Consider the following 15,880-nt stretch of genomic DNA (forward strand, 5'->3'; position numbering starts at 1 on the left):
AAAGTCATAATTTCTAGTCTTACTGTCTCATGATCATCTGTTCACCACTTAGCTGGCCAGATAAGACATGTAGAATGACTGTAGCCATTTATTACTTGAAGTTACTGGAATTTGGGCCTACTTTATTTAACAGAAAGATGGATAATGGTCCTACTACAACCATATGCCTGAGCAGCAGTGATGTCTAGCAGTGCAAGGCAGGTTATTGGAAACATAAATCCATTGTTTGGGTGGAGGAAAATAACTTTAATCCAATCTTCTCTCCCCACATTCTACCCTCCTACCTCTGAATATATGGTTTGTGTTCTTGCCAGTAATCTGCCTGTTGTGCACACCCAGGCTGTAGTTGCTGGACAAGCCTTTCTGGAATCAGGAATTCTGCACACAGTGAATCCTTATAGCTATCCATATGGCCTCAGTTGGATCACAGTGAATATGAGCATTTGAGTACATAGCTGCCCAATACTGTAGCTCTCCTACTGATGATTCAAGTATCTTAATTTGCTAGCTATCAACTCTGCTTATAAACAGGGGAATAGCATCATAATCTTGTTCAAGAGAGAATGTGCTACACAAATTCTTCCTGAGCAAGAAGTACTTGTTCTGTACTGTCCCGGGAAAGAGCAGGGTGAACACTGATGCACATCAGCGCATGCAGTTTCATAGATAGATCCCCAGGCTTCATATGGCATTTGATGTCAATTGCTGAGGTTGCACAGGACATTTGGCATGTAATGAAATCCTACAAAAGAAATAGGGAAAGTGATCAGCTACCCATTTGCAAAAGAGCAATAAATCTTCTCCATGCATTTTCATTTTCGTTTTGTGCAACCTTTTTCTAGGCTGATTTTCTTATCAGATACAGATGGGTAGCCGTGTTGGTCTGCCATAGTCGAAATAAAAAAATTCCTTCCTGTAGCACCTTAAAGACCAACTAAGTTAGTTCTTGGTATAAGCTTTCGTGTGCATGCACACTGTGTATCTGAAGAAGTGTGCATGCACACGAAAGCTTATACCAAGAACTAACTTAGTTGGTCTTTAAGGTGCTACAGGAAGGAATTTTTTTATTTTTCTTATCAGAGTTTGTACATCATGGATATCTCTGTAATGTTTTTGTACATAATCTGTATAGGCAATATATGTTTTACTATTTAGGCTTTAGTTCTCTGAGCTGCCTGCCTGACTTCCTGAATCTGAGGCAGCGCTCTCTCCTTTTTAAAAGTCGTGTGTTGCAGCTGTGTCTTGCAATTGTTTAATTGCCCACAGCGTCTTTTTATGAAGGTGCTAACCAGCCCGAACCACCATAACCTAATAATTGCAATTCAACAACACTCTTTCCTCGTACTTCTGTTCATTTTTATTTTTTTTAACTTGGCAGGCAAGGCTGTGGAAACGAATCAGTACACAATGGCTTCGAAATCCCCAAAGTTTATTCACCCAAGAGTAAAAGCCATTTCAGTATCCAGCACGATCTAAATTGTATAGAGATCTAAGGAGGTGAAAGGTGGGACCAGGTGGATCCAACAGAAAGGGAGGGGCCAGAGAATGCACTCTCAGTCTCTCCTGCACACAATTGAAACTGCAAGGGGGTTTCATGCTTGAACAGGGCTATAAAATAAGAGTGGCGGAAAGTGGCCATTCCCAGGTAAAATCTCTCTTGAAAAAGATTCAAAAAGGTGCCTACAGGAGGCTCCGTGCTTCACATAAAGGGTGTTCACATGTTACATTCCATGAGAGTACAATCAAGGCGTCTGTGTAAACAAGTTGTAGATCTGTACACTCATACAGTAACTCACATGTAGCATTCAATCAGGGTACAGTCTCTGTAGGTAGTAGCTGAGCTGTACAAATCAACAAGTGTACACTTTTCCACAAAAACACTTCTACCTGTAAAGAGACAGCTTGTGCTTGTGTTCAGAGTAATGTGTGAACACACCTTCAATCACCCTCCGATCTATGGAGGTTGAAGAGAAAAACAAGTGGTGCTGTCTGAATTAGGGTTGTTCTCATTGCCCCCTCACACATTTGCTATGTACAGTGTGACTGTGTGTGTGGTGTGCAGTCACCTGAGCTCCAAGCATGTGCCTGACCTTACCAGAGAACTAGGCCAATGTGAATGCTAGAAAATCTTGCACATAATTCCAATCTCAGGTGCCCTGCCAAATATTTTTCCTTAACGGTTGGCAAGTATACAGAAGCAATCAGCATATCATTTAACATAAAGCAGAGGGAGACTTGCAGAGATGTTTATTCAGAGGTGCTTTTAGGGAGATACGCTCCTTAAGTATGCTCCTACTGGGCTCACAGTCTCCTTATCTCTCATCTTGTCAATTGCACTGACAAGTGAGGATCCAGGGGAGCTCCCATAAGCTCCTTTGTACCTTTCGCAGCTCTTCCCCAAGCTGAATGCTCTGCTCAGGCGGACCACCCACAGACACAGACATCACTTCCCACTGGCAACTTGCCAGGCAGCAAACAATCAGCCACACCACCATATTAGCCTCTGTACGTACACACACACACACACACACACACACACACACACACCGCCCTCACATAACTCCAAACCAAAGGAGGCAAGAGTCTGCCCAGCCTTCCAGGTGATAGGTGCCACAGGTTTCTAGCAGCCTAGATGTCTACACTAGGAAGCTCCTTCTTCTTGCTTGCACTAGGCCCCACAGAAGTCTCAGATTTGCCCTTTGTGTGCCGTATGTGTGGCTTACGTATCTTAGATCAATTGAAGTGTCCTTAGTACTGGAATTTTTAGGAATGGGTGTGTTGTGGTGGAGGGCAGGCGGGCGACACTCTTCCTTGGAAGCAGCATCATTAGCATCTTGAATGGAACAAGTCATTTGACGCTAAGCCAAAAGGAAACTGCTTCCTCTCATAAAATTATAGTTTCCTGGTAGACAGAGTGTTACCCACAAGACTGCTTGCTTGCAGTCCTCCTGTTTGGAATTCATCTGAAGCCAATTGTGCAGAGAATTCTTTCCAGCTGTGTTTGGCATTATCTCTAAACTGATCGGTGAATTTGGTCCTGCAATGATCATTAGAAATCTAAGAAAATGTAAAGCAGTTTTTGGGGACCGCCACTCATGTTACAGAAACTTTGGCCTGGCTTATACATCACACTAAGACAAACCATAGCTTGGCACAAATGTGTGATTGTGGTCTGTTTCCTCATTCACGTAGTCAGGTCCACATGAGGCCCCTTCCCATCTGAGCATTACCCTGGACTTACTCCCATTTAAATGTGCCCCCCCCCCCATGGTTGGAAATTTCAAATTTGGAAAACCACACATATAAACTGGAAAAGGTCCTAGACATCACTGGACTGGGGAGGGGGGTCCACATTTTGTTCTGGTGCGGACAAGCCCTAAGAGTCAACTACCTGTTGAACTGACTTCTGTACATGGGAGGGGAGGGGACACCATCTTGTCCTTTGCATCAGAAAATGTCAGCAGCTAACCCTGCACACTTCCTGGGCCAAGGAATTTGCTTGCTTGCTTGCTTGCTTGTTTTTTAAAAATGTGTCTATACCACTAATTCATATAAAACAGTAAGGCAGTACACAGCAAGATATAATGTAAGACATGCAACATCGTAAGAACAATACATAATAATCACTAAAATGATTGGCTAAGCATTAACTTAAAGCAGCTGCATAGGCCTAGGGGCATAAAAGTCTTTAAGAGATGCCCCAAAGTCAATAGGGAAGATGTCATTATATACCTTTCAAGGTGTGTTATAACTGGCTGCAGAGCTGGTCAGGATGTGATTATTTATTTTGCCAGTGGGAATAGAGAGTAAGGAGCACAGGTGCAATATTGAATAAAATATTTCAGGGGGGTCCAGGTAAGACCAGCCCTGCATAATCGATCACATGACACAATGCGCACACACACACCATTTGAATGGGAATGCCCATCAACTTTGCATGGGCCTGACCCCCTCAAATATTTTATTATGGGGGCCGAAGCCTCCACGGCCCCTAGGGGCTGTGTCTCCTATGGGAAGGGCACAGCAGTTGTCTGGGACTTCCTTTGAACCCAGTTTTTACTAATACCACTTATTTTAGTAGCAAAATGTTCCACCACTATCAGGTGTCAGGCTGAACCCTGAGAGAGCCCAGAATTCTGGCTTAACCTTCCCCCCAGGCCCTCCAGTACCATTTCATGTTCCTCCTTAGGCAAGCAGAGTCCAGACCTCCCATGGGCGCATGGTTATTACCTCACTGGCAGCATGGTGCCCCAACAGGACAAGAGGCTTTAAAAGCAATCCTACCCTGCCCAGGGAGTTTACCTCAAGGTTAGGATCACTTCCGTCAGCTTTCCACAGGCAACTGTCAAAAAGAAAGAAAGAAAAGGGGGGGGGGGAGCTGTCACAAAAAACTTAAAAAAAATATAAAGAAGTTTTTACCTTCCTGGCTTTTTCTTATTGCTGAGAGTTAGATTTTAGTTTTATCTTTGTGGAACATAAACAAAGATTCGGTATCTCATCTGGATTAGTTTCACAGCTTTTCTTTTAATCAAAAAACTTGGTGACCTGCTTAAAATACAATCTCGGCAGAGTTTTCTTTGGCCTGTCTGCCTCTCTCTTGACTTGACACCAGCAAGATCAAGCCATGGAAGACTGTCAGCACAAGGGATATCCTTTCAAAAACAGGACACAGTTTTCTACTTTTTATTGTTAAGCATTTTTAAAAAACAAAACGTTCCTTTTCTCCCTCTGCCTTCAATATTCTGGATTTTTTTCATTTATACCAAGAGATGACAAGCTGGTATTGTTGGTTATTGCGAGGGAGCGGTGATTTATTCATAATTTATTGGGCTGATAAATTCATTTTAATTTGTACAAACTGTCTGTTTGAAAATAACCCAGAGCTTTTGAAAAGCACAAAGCACTCTGAGTTCAAAACTTGCCACAGACTTGTGTAAACAAAATGTACCCAGATAATTTTAGAGCAGAAACAAATCCTGACTTCAGAAATGAGTGCAGATGTTCCTTTTTGACATATACAAATCTGCAGCTTGATCATTTCTTTACATTAGGCATGGGGAACTTCTGGTTCTCCAGACGTAGTTGGACTCCACCTCCCATCAGCACCAACCACTGGCTATGCTGACTGGGCCTTATGGGAGTTCATGTTCACATCTGAAGGGCCACAGATACCTCTCAACCTGGATTTACATACATGTATGCTAGTGGCCAGCCTTAATTTTCCTTGTTGTTTGTGACACTGAAGCCTCTCAATGAATGCCACATGCCTCACTTGGTTTCCTTACCTAATCTGATCCTTTTAGCATCACTTTTTAATTAGAATGCCCAGTTAGTCATTTGCACATTTGGTCTACTATTACCCATGTTGATGTAACCAAGTCCATAGACTGTATGTATCTCAATAGTCTCCAGACTGTATGTATCTCAATAGTGTTCTTTTTGTCCTCTGTTGGATACATGAAAGCTTTCCTCCATTGTTTCTGGAGTCTGGACTCCATCAGCATTTTAGTGTGAGATGCTCCTAATATATACCTTTTTGTATACAGTTTCCCCTAATATAATGTATTTTTGCACGTAATTTTCGCCAATCCATTTTTATGCTCACTTTACTCCATCAAATGTATATCTGTATGCATCGTTTGAGAAGTGCATTGACAAATTCAGAGAAGTGCCATTTTGGAAGGATGGCTGTGTTTCTGTTCTCAGATTGTTCCAGAAACTGTGATTTGGGTAAATTTACCTTTACATGTGATACAAATCAAATTTCTCCTCCAACCCTAATTGTAACCACTAATAATCGATGATGGAGCTGGTGGGCTGGTGGTGACTGGAGCTTCTGGTTCCTCCAGACTTGTACACCACCTACCAGCCACTACTGAAGCCCGGGCCATCTGCACTTCATTTCAGTAATTAAAATGGTGTCACAGAATATAACTTGCTTTGTTAACAGTTGGAGAAGACAGCTGCAAAACTTTTAAAGTATGTAACCAAATTAGTGCCTGTAATTTAATTCAGATGGCCTGAACTGACACTGTACTACAAATTTATAGAAGGAATAAAAGTACTCACGCACAATTAAAGTGAGAGTTACTATGTTGATTATTTTCAACTGAATCAAGGCAGAAGTATCTGAAGAACAACAGCCTTTGGTTAAGATCTTGCTGATCGCAGCCAGAGTAGTTTGGGCTCAAGAAGTGGAAAGAGTCTCTGGTTCCAGCTGGATGAGAAAGGCTATGGAAATGTCTTCAAGTTAACAGAAATGGACCAATTGGCTGGTTTGATTTACAAGAGGAATGGTATGTTTTATAATTTGTTGGGAGGTGGGCGTTTGCGAATTATTGTAATGCAAATTTTTGAAAGGTAAGACCCGAAAGACATTTATTTGTGCAAATTATTATTTGTGCATATTTTGATGTGTGTGTGTGTGTGTATATATATATGTGTGTGTGTGTGTGTGTGTGTGTGTGTGTGTGTGTGGAGAGAGTTACTCCATGCATGAAGAGCTGCACAGAATAAGGCAGGAAGGCAGGAATATTAGTCAGAAACAAATGAGCAGGAAAGAGATGAACTTGTGAAGAAAATAAAGAGGCTAATATGAGAAAATCCCCCGTGTAAGAAAATACGCTTCTGCTGATTTCAAATTGGCTCCAAAAGAAAATACTGGAGAACAGGAGGGTAGATAGAAAATACCTTCAAAAGAATATCTGGGGGCTCTAAGTGGCTGTGGAGGAAGGCATACACCTGTCCCACCCAAAATGTCCCCAAGTCCCTCCTTTCCCAACAAACAAGATCTGGCCGACTGCTATAAGAACATAAGGCAGAACTTCTGACCTGATTCAGCTGATTCTGTTGTTGTTACGACACAGCTGTGTGGCCACATAGCCACATAACCCACCAAGATAGTCTGCTGTCTTCGGGAGCCATGGAGAATGCTGACCTGCCCCCCAGGGTCAAAGTACAATTCGAATGTGGTTGGATTTTGTACATGGAACAGGGCGAGGTGCCAACTTGACCTTTGCTTCAAGTAGCAAAATATCGGGTCAGCTCTAAGTGACTGTACCCTTGCTCTTGCAGTTGTCTGAAGCTGCTGATTCACAACTACTGAAAAATCCGAGAACAAAACTCATTTTGCTGATTTGTCAGTGGCTGCCTCCCATTATGGCATTTTAGTTGCATAAAAAGCAATGGAACCATCATATATATATATATATATATATATATATATATATATATATATTTGAAGGATCAGAAATGTGGCTTTGAGATGGGAATTGCAGTGTAAGGTTTCTCTCTCCTTTTGTTGGGAAATAGCCAGTGGCAGTTGGTTATCCTAGTAACGTCTCAGTGTTCTGAGATTCACCCAAAAAGAATGTTCATATTCCTTAGAGACTGTTAGGGGAATCAAGCAATGGAGAAAAGGTGCTGTTTTATAGATAGTGAACAGTCAATACTGAAAAGGAAGGAAAGTTCATCCCCAAATCCTCTGATACTTGTCACATTCACTTATTTATTTATTGTCCAGATAGTCCCCAGATAAGTTGCAGTGTAAAATATATGGTGCATCATGGTCACTAATGCTTCAGTTGCAATATACTGTCATATGGTAGATATATTTCTACATGAGCAGAACATACAAGAGAACATGAGCATTTTTATTGGGCGTGAAGTGATAACTGTATGTTGACCTATTAGTGTGAATGTCAAAAACCAACAGTTGTGTAAAGTTGTGTAAATATCTTTCCTTCAAGCCATCACCCTCCTACAGTTGAATGAGACATGAAACAGGAATTAAATGCTAGCATTTATTGACAGGTGGCCTTGCTCAAATGTTTTTCTGTTCCTTGATTCCTGGGAAGACATCCTGGGTCTCTTGTTGGAAAATTTGCTTCAATTTCATGTTTGGTGGAAGTTTTAGAAAGGTCAGCTTTTCAGATCAAGAACAGAGAAGACCATGAAGAGGGAATTTAGTCGTGTCTCCTCTTCCTCTGCCTCTTGAGACCATGGGACCTGTGACCTGGAAAAGAGACAGAAAACACCATCAATACTTAGTACGCTTAATAACCTGAATGCTCCTTCAGAAATAAATCACATTTTTATGAGTGGAGGCTGCCAACTGCCAGATTTGTTACAAAGCTGTAGCACCCCTCTAGTTTAAGTGATGCACAAAAGTCTTCACCTCTCTTTGTTTTCCCAGGCTGTCTCCTTTTTCCTCCAGATCCACCTCCATGACGTCTCTTTTGTGGCTTTCTGCGGTGGCATCGGGTAATGCTCCTGATTGGTCTGAATTTTGCCATGTCTGTTACTGTGCTTCCCCTTTGAGCTCTTAGCAACTGGAGCACCACCCGCCTTGATGGGCCTTTCAGAGGTTGTGAACTGTAGTGGCACCACTTGGCTTTCCACACCCCTCCCCTGGAAACTAGTGACCAAGTCTAACAAAGGCTGATGATGTATCAGGTCAACTCAGTTGTGATGAAATACAATGGGTGAACCCTTATATGGAGATCTGTATTCTGTCCACATGATTGACCATATAAGGGAAATTACAGTAGCACTATCATCGACTTAAGAGTCATTAACTCAGTAGATTTCACAAAAACCTCTAGGAAAAATCCTAAATGTTTTATTAAAACCCACAAAGGTTTGAAATCCTCATATTGCCCCTTCCATATGTTTTTGTCCGCCGCCAGGAAAATCATAGAAAGAAGAAATAACTTATTTTCATGGCTGACATAAAATAGGGAATTTTCCACCTGTATTTTGGAGTTTTGAAAGGATATTAATACAAAAGGTAGTTGAGACTCTCAAGTATGGCATCCCTGAAACATTTATAGGTGGGAAAACTCCACATTTTTCTATTTAAGGTGAATTTATGTGAATTGTACACTAAGGTGGTGATGTAAAAATAATGTTGAGATTTTGTTTAAAATGCCATCCCGTGGGTGACAGAATACAGCACGAATTTTATATAAAAACTATGTGCAAAGCCATGGAGTAAAATTTATCTGTCTTTTATGTGCCAGTATTAGAAAAAGGGGAATCCATTGATTGCCAGATTCCACCTGAAGAGAGAGTCTGCCCATGCGGGCATATGTGCCTGAAGATTTACCCAACTATTTACTTGTTTGCCCAATTTATGAGGACTTATGAACAGCCTTGTCCAAATATTTAAATCTCTCAGGTGACAGATCAATGGGGTACCTGAATAATTTTTTATTATGGGACAGGTTACCTTAACATTTCTGAAAAGGTAGCTTGCTTTGCCCTTGTGTCATTTGTTATTAAATCTCAAAAAATATTCCAAAACATTTATCGTCCTTTACAATTTCTTTCCCAAAATTTCTTCTTGACTTCCCACCCCTCCTTTCCTGATGTTTTGCCTTTAGAGTTGCACCTAGAGAAAGGTTTGTAGGAATGACAAGTTAATTTCTTCAGAGGAGCAAATATTTATTTCACCCAATACCCAGTTTTAATTTTAATGTATTTTGTTTTATGTGTGTCTTGTTTTGTAATGGCTTTTGCTACACACAACAGCAGAAAAAGTCATATGTTAAGACATTGTCCTGGTATTATCCCAATGCAGTGGGGGTTCAGCTAAAATATTATGCTCGGGGTATCTTGTATAGAAAGCAGGATAAAAATGTTTTAACATAGTAAGAAATTGGAGTTACAGTTTTATGAAAACAGTGTAGCCAGATACCAGATATATTTACCAATTTTAATTCCTGTTGTACCAAAACTCCAGAAACCTCAGCAAAGTGAATTTCTTTATCTAAGGGGGCTTACTTACTATGTGAATTGTCTCCCATATTTAAAAGCATTTACAAACCACATTTTTAAAAATAAAAAATGAAAATGTCTACAGCATTAAAACAATGTCATTAAAACAAAATTACAACACAAAAACCAGTAAAACAGTGGCCTAGAAGCATATAAAAACAAGAATTTAAGGGAATTTGGAGAAATGAAGACCATCTGCTCTTATGGGTCAGGGAAAGCTTGGGTAAAAACATGTCTTTTCAAGATGTCTGAAGCGACTGATGGACAAGATGCATATTCTAAATGTCCTGGTCCCCCAAATAATATGTGCACATTTGTTCTAGTGCCACCCAGGTTTTGTGCTTATATTTCCCACCATCACCACCACCTTAAAATACACCAGTGACAAAATCCAAAGACAATGATGAAAATAAAACTGAACTTTCTTTTTCGGTGAGATTTCCATGTTCTGGCTGTTCATTAGCAATGTGTCCTTTCTCCAAGATTGTGATTTCATTTTTCTATCTTGCTGCCTCTTCCTTCAATAACTTGAAATCACTCCATTTCAGAGTGCAGGATACAAATGGAACCTCTCTATGCCATAGCTCATCCCTACCAGTCAACAGTCCACAGACTCAGCTATACAGCTGTAAATGAAACGCTTTAAGTGTGTTGTAAAATACAGTATACAAATGTGACACTAGATTGTGACAGTAAGCTATGGCAAATTCAATGTTATTTTTTTAAGCTTTTTTAAAAAGGCATTTTTAGTGTTCTTTTATATGTGTGTAGATTCCACCCACCAGTGGCGTAGCGTGGGTTGTCAGCACCCGGGGCAAGGCAAGTAATTTGCGCCCCCTAACCCATGGATTTGCGCCCCCTAACCTGTGGATTTGCGCCCCCTAACCCATGGATTTGCCCTAACCCCAGATGTTGCGCCCGGTGTGGCCGGCCCCCCCTGCACCCCCCATGCTACGCCACTGGGTTGGCCAGTTGGTGTTAAAAAAGATAGAACTTTTTTTATGTATGCTACAACAGCAGCAAGAATACTCATTGCAAAGTATTGGAAGACGCAAGATTTACCCACTCTGGAAGAATGGCAGATGAAGTTGATTGACTGCATGGGATTGGCAGAAATGACTGGCAGAATCCGCAACCAGGGAGAAGAGTCGGCAGAAGAAGATTGGAAGAAATTTAAGGACTATTTACAGAAATACTGCAATATTAAGGAATGTTGAATGATGTTGGATTGAAATTACGTTAAGTGGTTTCTAGCTGTAATGGTATAAAAGGTTATGAAAAAATGGTTTTTTAAAGTAAAAGTTTAAGTTTCAAGAACTTGGATAGAAAATAAGGTGTTATTTAGCGGTAATGCTATGAGATAAGGATTTGCTGAACAAATAATTTGAACTAGAAAACAAGAAGGGGAGGTATGAGGAGGTCAGGGAAATATGTTATTGAAAAATAAGTTGTGAATTTTATGTGTTTTTAATATATATTTTTTCTATTTTTTGCATTTTTCTCTTTGTATAAAATTGAAAACTTTAATAAATATCTTATTTTAAAAAAAGGAATTTATTAAATTTATTATTTGTGGAGCCCCCGCGGGCCGAGGCAGCCAAAGCCCCCTCCCCTTGGGCGCCCGACGGAGGAAGGAACCACGGCCCGCCGGGCGGCCAGCGGCCTCTCTCCCGGTGCTGGGGGCGCACGGCGGCGGCGGCAGCGGCAGCGGCGGCTTCTCCTCCTCCTCCTCCTCCTCCTCCTCGGGACTCGCTTCTCCGGAGGCTGCCCCAAGGTGAGCCCGAGCCTTTCTCCCTGCTCCGCGTCTGGCTGCCTTGCTCTGCCGCGGGGGCGACAGGGTGTGTGTGTGTTGTGCGTTGCGTTCTGCCTCCCGGGGCGGGAGGGAGCATCCCGGAGCCGCCTCCCCCTCCTCCTCCTGCGCGGGGCATGTGCCAGAGGAGGCTCCCCGGGAAATGGCCCTGGGCGCTGGGGGGTCTGGGCGGCATCCGCGGCGGCGGCGCTGAGCGAGGCGAGGAGGAGAAGCTGCCGGCGGGCGAGGGATGCGCGGGCTGAGCGAGGGGCGTTCCCCTTCCCTCTGGACTCGCGCCCCCCCCAGAAGTTGCGCCCGGTGCGGCCGGCACCCCTGGCACCCCCCACGCTACGCCACTGCCACCCACATCAATCTCAACTGCTGTGGTGACCTCTCCTGTGCTCCATAGGATATTGGCAGTGCTAAAGTTTAAAAGTATTACCTGCATTCTATTACTGATAAAAAAAAATGGGGGTGGGGGGAGTGTAGCAAAGTTTTGAGTTGTGAGTTTGCCCATACCTTGAGGTCTTAAAGTATTAAAGAACCTGATCCTATGTGTGTCCTATCAGTAGTCACATTCCACAGTGTTCAATGGGAGCTTACTGCCAAGTAGGTGTAGAACTGTGGCCTTAGGATACAACCTTGTTTATTCAGTATTCGGGAGCATTGCAGACCTACTGCGCCACTGGACCTCTGTGCTGAAGATCACGTTTTAAAATAGAGCAACATCTCTTATTTTTGTTACCTTCCCTATTCCTTCCCACAGTATGCCCTAATGAATGAAACAAAGAGGCAAATAAAATGTCCAATGTTTTATTGACAGGTGGTTTGTTCAAATTGTTTCAGCCTCCTTGATGGTGGGGAAGTCATCCTGGGTGTTTCTGAGAAGGTTTGTGTCTTTTTTGTTCTGTTTCGCAGGTGCTCCAGAGGCAAGCAGTGTGGGGAATCAGGGGATGCCAATGCCAGAGACGATGAAGAGGGACTTTTATTTAGTCCTTCTTGTGTCTCCTCCTCCTCCTCCTGTGACCTCCCTTTTTACCTAGACAGACACAGAAAACAAAGACACTGTCACTTCCTATGCCTCAGTTATGGTACAAAGCAGCCATTACTACACAGCCATTATTACATATTTTTCCAAACGTGTACTTAACAACTCCCTACCTTTCCCTTTCCTGCCACGTCGCCGTCCGCGTTTCTTTCCACCTTTGCCACCATGTCGCCGCCGACGGCGACGGCGACTGAGGCTTCTGCTCCGGCTGCGTCTGAATCTTGCCATTTCAGATGGTGTCTTTTGTCTTTCAAGCTCTTTGCAGCTGGAGCACCACCTGCTCTTGATGGGCCTTTGAGAGCTTAAGGCTTGAGCTGGCCATCGCTGGCTTTTTTATAGCCAGAAGACAATGGCCAATGACACGTTACCCAACTGTGATGTAATACAATGGGTGACCTTTGCATGCAGCCAGCCAATAACCAGGTTTGTATATATGGCCAATTTATCCAGCAAGGCAGTTTCAGCATCCACTCACCTGTCCTTGATCCCATTCTTTGATCCCCAAAAGGATCTGCATGCCTTATTACATGCTGCTTTCTAGGGATGAAAGATAAATTCAATGCTGTTCTCATTTGAAAGTGGACTTATCAAACACACACTTCACAATGTATGAACCAAAGCACAAGCATATTTTGAAATGATCACTTCTCCAAATTCTTCAGCCAAAAAACTCCATCCAGAAATCCATATACTAATTGAAAATAACATGTAAAACTGAATTATTCTAAGGGACGTTGCAAAAAAGTGTCCATTAAAGAAAAGTGCATATACATGTGTGTATATTAGGAGACATTTTCTCTAAAATGCTGGTGAATTTTTATGAGAGCGGTTTAAGAAAAAAAAATCACAAACTGATGCGGACATGTGGAGAATTGAACTTAGAACTGGAAAAATAAGAAATGGAGAGGAACCAACATTGACAGATTAATTCATCCTTATTTTCTACAGTTGCCCACTAAAACCTCTGCATACACCCAAATTATGTTCACTGATTTGGGAACAAAATGTTTTAATTTAAAAGTATGAGATGTCTTGACCAATCATCAAAAAGCATGCAGTGATGGATGAATATATGTTGCGAGCAGAAGACCTCTCTCTGATCCGACCATTTGTGTAGAAAGAAAACTTTGCTAACACAAAAAATTAATGTTCATAAACTTTACTTGTGGAACTCAGTTTAAACGTTACAATACCTGTTACATTTTGTAATCTTACAAATTCCATCTACATTGCTCTAATATAATACAGTTTTACATGTGAGTACCTTAGGACTAACATGGAACAGACTTGTAGCTCAGAAATGTTTTTATTCATATATATTCTAGGTTGTCTTCTTATGGCTAGTTAAGGCAACCCTCCAATCCATGCTTTGGAGGATTAAAAAATGAGCCAAGGCAATCTCTTGGGGGAAGGACCTCAGCTCAATTGTAGATTATCTAATCCCTAGAATCTCAAGGTAGGACTGGGAACAACCCTGTCTGGAGCCTTGGAGAGGTGTTTATTTAATGTATAGATGCTATTCGGCTCTAACTCCCAACAGCTCCAGCTAACATGACGAGTGGTCAGAGATGGGAGTTGTAATCCAAAAATATATGTATGGAGGGCCACATGTTCCTCATCCTTGCCTTAATGCTTTACTTGCTAAGATATCTGTATCATGCAGTCTGCTGTAGGATAGTGGTTAAGAGCATCAATTTTCACTTTTACTGAAATAGGTAGTCTCAAACTCTATTCTTTCCTTTTCAGCAAACATAAGGAATAATCCATGGCATTGTAATACTGAAGCTTGAGATTTGAGTCCCAGAATATTCACAAGACTTATGTTCTAGCCTGAAGGTTCAAACATTTTTAAGCTTCACTTGAGGTAGATTTTCAATCAGTAAAGGAAATCCTACTGGCACCATGAGTATGTATTGGAGATAACTTGAAATGTGTTATCACTTACATAACAGCCACATATGAAAAGGATGTGGGGTGTCAAACCATGTTTGGCCATTTTTATTAGTCAAAGCTGATTTCTCAAAGTAGATGAATGTGTGGAATTGTTTGTTTGGGAAATGATTGCTTCCAAGATTATTTACATTTGGGATGTTGTTGGTTTTTTAAAAATTGTCTTAACTATACATGAATTAGTGAAGCTACACTAATTAACACACCTTCTCCATTTTTAAGCCCATGGGTTGGTTCTGAATGCTATGTAATATTTGGTTAAGCTTAATAATGAAAAACCAGGAATGAGACTATGCCTCCATTTATCTAATATTTTAAAGGTAATAATCACAAGATGTTGTGGTATTATCTTGGGTCAATTTGTCCCATACCATCCAAAACCTCAGCTTGTTCCAATTGTTTCCAGCGTCTTTTCGGTTAGGCACTACCAAGGATCCTTAGCTCATTGTCTTTTGTAAAATTGGTTCAATTATGAGCCTTTGTCATCTGAGTAGCACATGTTCTCTACATGAATAGAGCTAAGAACATTAATTCATACCACTAAAACTCATGCAAACTTTGAAAGGTTTGTAAGGGTCCTGTCTATTAATAAATTTGAGAATTTATTGAAATCAAAATAAATGACTTCGCAACTCCCATCTGTTGTGCAGAATCTGGCACCGATCACTTTGTTTGCCAAAATTATTCACATTGTCCATCACCTTTGGGTTTGGCTTGTTGCTTCAGTTTTCTGTACACCTTATACCTTGAATGTGTGCCCTGAGAGGTTAACTGATGTGATAATGCTTTTGAGATTACCAAGTGCTATTATATTTGTAAATAAGAAAATGACAAGATAAACCTCCCACCCTCTTTCTCATTTATACCATTGGAATTTTAAATGTGTACTGGGAGCCAAGCTGACAGTTTTCAGATCACCCAGGATGGAAAAACCTGAGTTGCCCACTGCTGTTTTCTAAGAACATTACTGTAACGCCAACATCTATAATTTTGCTTTGCTGTGTACAACTTTCCCCACAAAAAGCATGGACTCAAAAAAATGAAATGTCAGCATTTATTGACAGGTGGCAAGTTTCAAATTGTTTCAGGCTCCCTGGTTCTTGGACATTCTTCCTTTTTTTGGTTTTTGTTTCAAGGGGTGGTTTCGTTTGACTTTGTTTTTCACTGGAGGCTTTGCTGAGGTGAATGACCCGGAATCAAGGGCAGAGGACACAGGAAAGGGAGTCATTTAGTGTCTTCTTCCTCTCCCTCTTCTGCGACGACCTTTCCCCCTTCCTGGAAATAAACATAACAAGCACCAGTTATTTAATGTAACC

The 15,880-nt window shown here is 41.5% G+C and overlaps 1 protein-coding gene across 44 annotated transcripts in view; it reads right to left on the reverse strand.

Moving 5' to 3' along the window:
• Positions 1-15,880, reverse strand: part of LOC308485761 (uncharacterized protein) — a 105,810-nt gene that overhangs the window by 29,702 nt on the left and 60,228 nt on the right. For 11 of the 44 annotated variants that reach the window (XR_013990703.1, XR_013990704.1, XR_013990705.1 and 8 more), the window contains 2 exons: positions 12,728-15,839; positions 12,366-12,605 (listed from right to left, as the gene is read on the reverse strand). The exons of 10 other annotated variants lie outside the window; for them this stretch is intronic. Coding sequence is in view for 8 of the 34 variants with exons in the window: in XM_081021810.1 (XP_080877936.1) it covers positions 682-742; positions 4,303-4,342 (101 nt within the window). In the remaining 26 variants the exon portion in view is untranslated. Of the gene's footprint in view, positions 1-613; positions 743-2,921; positions 2,940-4,169; positions 4,188-4,230; positions 4,343-6,069; positions 6,130-6,216; positions 6,232-6,831; positions 8,015-8,176; positions 8,448-12,365; positions 12,606-12,727; positions 15,840-15,880 lie in introns of those variants that run through there. 23 more of the 44 variants (XR_013990701.1, XR_013990715.1, XM_081021818.1 and 20 more) reach the window with 17 other exon arrangements.

Source organism: Podarcis pityusensis (assembly GCF_964106645.2).
Source record: "Podarcis pityusensis genome assembly, chromosome: 9".
Lineage (NCBI taxonomy): Eukaryota > Metazoa > Chordata > Lepidosauria > Squamata > Lacertidae > Podarcis > Podarcis pityusensis.